Genomic DNA, 5,494 nt, shown 5'->3' on the forward strand with positions numbered 1-5,494 from the left:
GACAAAGATATACCAACTGTCGGACTTCTGGCTACAAGTAAGACAAAGATATTTGTTTCTTGACTAGAGTTCTGCTTTTAACATTCTTTATCTCCAAACAGATAAATCCCCTTACACTATCGAATACTTAATAATTTATTGAGTAACTGAAGAAGGTTTTGTTTGTTATTTAGCCCAAAGTTGGATAATGGTCTATTTCTGCTGTGTTCACCGCAGGCATTGAACTCCTAATTTTAATGCTATAAACCCCCAAGCATACCGTTGAGCCACTAGGAAGGCTGCAGTTGTCGTTTTATGTTTTTGGCGTAACGATATACAATGAGCTATCTGTACTCTGTACACCGCGGGGAACTGAGCCCCTGATTTTAATGTTGTAAGTCCGTAAACTTATTGTTGCCCCACCTGAGGTCATGATACTGAAGTAGAAGAATTTCTTGGGTTAACGCTTATGTTATTTTCCACATATAAATAATCGTACTTTTGTGGACAAAATAATAGTATAAATCATCTATAGATAAAACAATATCCTTTTTCGTTTCTAGTAAAACTTTGAAAGCTGTACTAGTAAAATAAATTTGATATAAAAGCAAACAATGCAATCTAATAAAATGAGAAAATAAAAGATTTTAAAATGGTATTATGATTTACACTTTAAAAACCATTGAAGAAAAAAAAACAATAACTTGTAATGCAAGTAACCATTAAAAGTGATAATACAAACAACAACCCATTAAATGAATACTTAAAATTAATATAAAGTTAGCGTCACTCACCGATTTATCATTACGTCTAAACTTCAGAAACGAAACGGAACGAGGCTATTTACAAAAGTTTCATACTAATTTTACAACAGTAAAAAGTGAGAACAACGTATTAAAGAAACTGGCCATGCATAGTCTAAAATCAGGTCTTAATGGTAGCTTCAGTGCCAAGAAACTTGTGAGCTGTAATATCTTGGCGTCCATTTTTAGATACGTTTTAAGTATTAACTTTCTTTTCTGAGCAGTAATCTTAGTGTTTGTAATGATCGAAAATTCAAATATACTCATATCTCTGTTTTGTTTACCAAACGACAATTTGTAGTTAATAACTTTCCCTGTTGTGACGTAAGCACTAACAATATGCTTTGTTTGTATTAAAACAATGTGCTGTATTTGTTATGACGGAAAGTGGTAGCACTGTGCTTTGTTCTTAGCAAACAAACAAAAAAGTTGAGTGTCAAAACTCGAACTAATGTGTTTTGTGAAGAAAGAGTTGCAGCAAAGGGCTTTGTTGTTTAGAAAGAAAACCTGTATCGGTAAGTCATGTTTGTCATGAAGAAAAAGTGGCAGCAGTTTAATTTGTTTGTAACAAAAAGGAAAACTTGAACCAATATGTTCTATTTTTATAAAGGAAAAGTTATATGCTTTGTTCGTGTAGTTTTTGTTCTGAAGGGTAAATGGCAGGAGTGTATTTGGTTTCTAACAAGTGAAAACTCGAACAACCATGTTATTTGGCAGGAGTGTATTTGGTTTCTAACAAGTGAAAACTCGAACAACCATGTTATTTGGCAGGAGTGTATTTGGTTTCTAACAAGTGAAAACTCGAACAACCATGTTATTTTTTTCAGCGTGCTTGTTTGTAGCACGGACAAATTTTAAACCAATGTTTTATATTTGTTATGAGGAAGAACTGGCTAGAGTGTGCTTTGTTCGTAACAAAATAAAGCTTGATTTAGTGTATTATATTTATTGTAAACAAAAAACAACATATATTTTCTGAGGGCAAGGTTTTGACCTTGGAGTTCACAGAAGAGCAAGTTTCTTGTCAGAATGTAGGTAATAACCAAAGCAGTGTAGAAAAGTTTGAGATATTTTAACCTGGGAAAGTGAATTTGTTACTTTTGAGGTGATTGCAGCTTCGTTAATTTAATACAAAAAGAGGTATCACTTCAAGTAAGTGAACCATAAAATTATTAGTGGCTATAAGTCTAGGGGGAAAAAAGCGGAGTAAAATATTTTGGAAGATCGGAAGTTTTAAGAAACAGATGAGTTAGTTACCATGATCTGACACATACGCCTTTTCTCCAACACATTCGCAAAAACATAGTTGGCGGAACAGGGGAAGGGGGGGGGGCACTGAGGGCACGTGCTTCAATTTTAACTAGGTGGCGAATGGGGAAAAAGATAGTTGTATATAACTATCAGAGAAGATCGCCGTTTCAGTTTTGAATTTAATTGTCACTGTTAAGATAGCAAATAAGGTGCGCGCAGTGATCGATGCCCCCCAAATTCAAATACCTTCCGCCTTCTATACACAAAGAAAAAATGGCTATAGAAGTACGAAGATAATATATGCTTTTCTTTTCATTTCTGTCACCTCTTTCTACATTATCTTGCCAATCAGGTTAGAGTACGGCGAGTCATAGAGAGGTGAATAATTGGGCAACTTGTAGAGTACGGCGATTCATAGAGGGGTGAATAACTGGGCAACTTGTAGAGTACGGCGAGTCATAGAGAGGTGAATAATTGGGCAACTTGATATACATTTCCAATTGTAAGTAGCATCTGCCTTCTGTATAATTATCATACAAACTGTACCATATTTAAAATCCAGATGGATGAAATATATGACGTTTCCTCTACTTAGTTACACCTTAATCAGTCATAATTTGATATTTTTTTGGTTGAAAAGTTTAATGAACCATAAAGGCTTTTAAACAAAAAGTTGAAATAATATTAAAAATACGCATATCTAGTTAGGAATTCCAAATTTGATAAAATAACTTAACATAAGCATACCAAAGGGATACCGTCAATATCAGTGATAAATATTGGATTTAATACCATTCTGTAGTCTTTCTCTGGGCTCAAAAGTTCCATAACAATGCTTAATGCGCAAAAATACATTTGCTAATTAATAAGCTAAGCAGCATCCTGTAAGAAACTTCTGGTGTCTAGAGGATGAATGGTACTAAGCTTGTTATTAATTAGCAAATGTAAGCTTGATTAACCTATATTGTTTGAGCACCATTCTGTATAGTACCATTCATCCTCTAGACACCAGAAGCTTTTAAACAATATAGGTTAATCAAGCTTACATTTGTTATTCTTCCAACTTGCATCATTATTTGTACATGTCGTTCGTTGAGAAGTATCAGCGCTGGCCGCCTCTAATTTTCAATTGATATACTAGAGGGAAGATACTTAATGAACACCGCCATCTTGTGTAATTTAACCGTCACTGTGATATCGTACCCACGGATCCAAAGTTCGGGGGGGGGTGGTAACTGAAAAATACCCAGCAATGTGGCTAGTTAGTTCTTTGAAACACTTCAGTCGCAAGATAACAGACGATACAGTAAACCCTGCCCAGTACATGGTACAACAAAAGTTGAATATAGAACTTATTTTAGGGGGAATATATTAAAATATTAATTGTAGATATTTCATTGAATGGAGATAAATATTTTTATGAGGATATTTGCTGAAGGGATAAAGATGCGCGACTTGTTTTAAACACTTCATTAGATCTCCACTTGGTGTGTGTGTTTCACGTGAAATATTTGAAAGACGCCGGACCTTGCATAAAAATACAAGGGGTTTATTTAGTGGTTATATAAGAGTAAGCTTTATTAATAAGCAGCAATTGACACAACTGAAGTCACTGCTATTTTTCTGTAGAATAGGAATATGTTCCGAAGAGACAGGTGAAAAGATAAGTCTTAAGATGTGGCGAAATTTTTATTTACAATATAGATAAAATGTTTCTTCAATTCAAAAATTGTTTGTTTGTTTGAAATTATGCACAAAGCTATACAAAGGGCTATCTGTGCTCTGTCCACCACGGGTATCAAAACCCGGTTTCTAGCGTCGTAAGTCCGCAGACATACCGCTGTGCCACTGGAGGGCACGTGGCTGTAAATATATCATGGAATTTTCTATCAGTCACACAAGAAAACGGTCCCACGTGGGTACGCAACCTTAAAGTCAATAACATATGCAAGTGATCAATTCACAGAGAAAAAGCCAAATAATTACACAATATAAACTAAACATTCTATGGCATGTTTTTATTTGTATTTGTGGTACAGGGTATTTGTTTCTTTAATTACAGATATAGCGCGTGATCTTATTACAAAAGCTTACTATTACGCTTTTAGATTATTTTAACAATAAATTATGTTTACTGTTCTTGTCTACAACTCAATGTTTCTTTACGAGGAAAGCAGTACATGTGCTCATGCATAGGGCTTCACATGAAAGTGACCAGGGGATGCACACACGAATGTACACACCTAAGTAAAAAGGGCATTGGAGCATTAACACATTATGTAATAAACATAATCCAAAATAAATTAGGAAGTTAAGAACTTTGTGAACATTTCTAATGTTACAAAGTAACATTTGTTGACTTCTGACAACATGTAGCTCCGGTATTATCCATTACGTGTTTCACGTGTGCACATATCTGTTATTGAGAAGGAGGATACATTGTTCGTGATTCTCATTGAAAAGAGTAAGTGTACATTTTGGACAATTTATAAACCATATGAAGCTTGAATTTATGTTCAGTTTCGTTCCTAAATTAATTTCATATTAAGAATGACTTTTACTGCCATTTTATCGACAGGATCGAGTACAGTTGGTAGCATGAGTGAGTGTAGGGACATTCAAAGATCTGTTGTAGCTGTCTTTAGAGTTGAATAAAAGGTAACTTTAAAAACATGCCAACCAACCAGAAGTGGCAGTCCGAGCTCCTCCGTTAAAATCGATAAATTGTTAACACGAATCCACTAAATCGCTTTGCCGATGCTGTGTCATCAGTAGAAAATTTCATCAAGTTATTGAAAAACTTCAGGTCACACCACAAATGATGAGAATGAGAATACATCTAACCAATCTGAGATCATTTCACCATAAATTATGATCAAGAGTACTGCTACCTCACCAACAAGCTCGAGTACAGAATGTCAGGGTCGTCTTAGATATCAAAAATATCTGTCGTTCATTTCTTTTCATAGCGTCCATATTCAGTCTTCACTTGAATGAAGGCCTGGGTGGTTTTCTAATGATGCAGAGAAGCACCTTCTCCAACAGATTTACTGATCTGTACTTCATATAGGATGTTATTCGGATACTGTGCGTTGTAGGGACGAGATCCTGAAAACCATTTTCGAGTTTTTTTCGCTGGTCACACGGGACATGGTGCTATTTTATGTTCCCGCCATATACATATGAAACGATTGTAAGAATGGACTAGCCTGCAAGTTCTCTGATATAATCCTTATAAAACACATGTGGTACAGTCCAGGAACATACCGATTGTCTACCACACCCATCAAACACACTGAATCAGCTGGGAAATGTCATGGTAAGGAAATGAATAAAATATTCTCCAAAAGTTTACCTCTGGTCTCAACCAAGACGTGTAACGATTTTGTCGAGCAGTGTTGGCCGGTCGGACTGAACATACTCAACAATAGTGTGTGTACACAGCGTGGTCACAAGTAAAT

At 35.3% G+C, this 5,494-nt stretch overlaps 1 protein-coding gene across 1 annotated transcript in view; it reads right to left on the reverse strand.

Annotated features, from left to right (window-relative positions):
- Nucleotides 1-3,151: 3,151 nt before the first annotated feature.
- The window catches only part of LOC111085704, a 120,028-nt gene continuing 117,685 nt past the window's right edge, over nucleotides 3,152-5,494 (reverse strand). Inside the window, exon 4 of the mRNA XM_022385557.1 lies at nucleotides 3,152-3,268. Coding sequence (XP_022241265.1) covers nucleotides 3,152-3,268 — 117 coding nt within the window. The remainder of the gene's footprint in view (nucleotides 3,269-5,494) is intronic.

This window comes from Limulus polyphemus, unplaced genomic scaffold, assembly GCF_000517525.1.
Source record: "Limulus polyphemus unplaced genomic scaffold, Limulus_polyphemus-2.1.2 Scaffold564, whole genome shotgun sequence".
In the NCBI taxonomy this organism is placed as follows: Eukaryota; Metazoa; Arthropoda; class Merostomata; order Xiphosura; family Limulidae; genus Limulus; species Limulus polyphemus.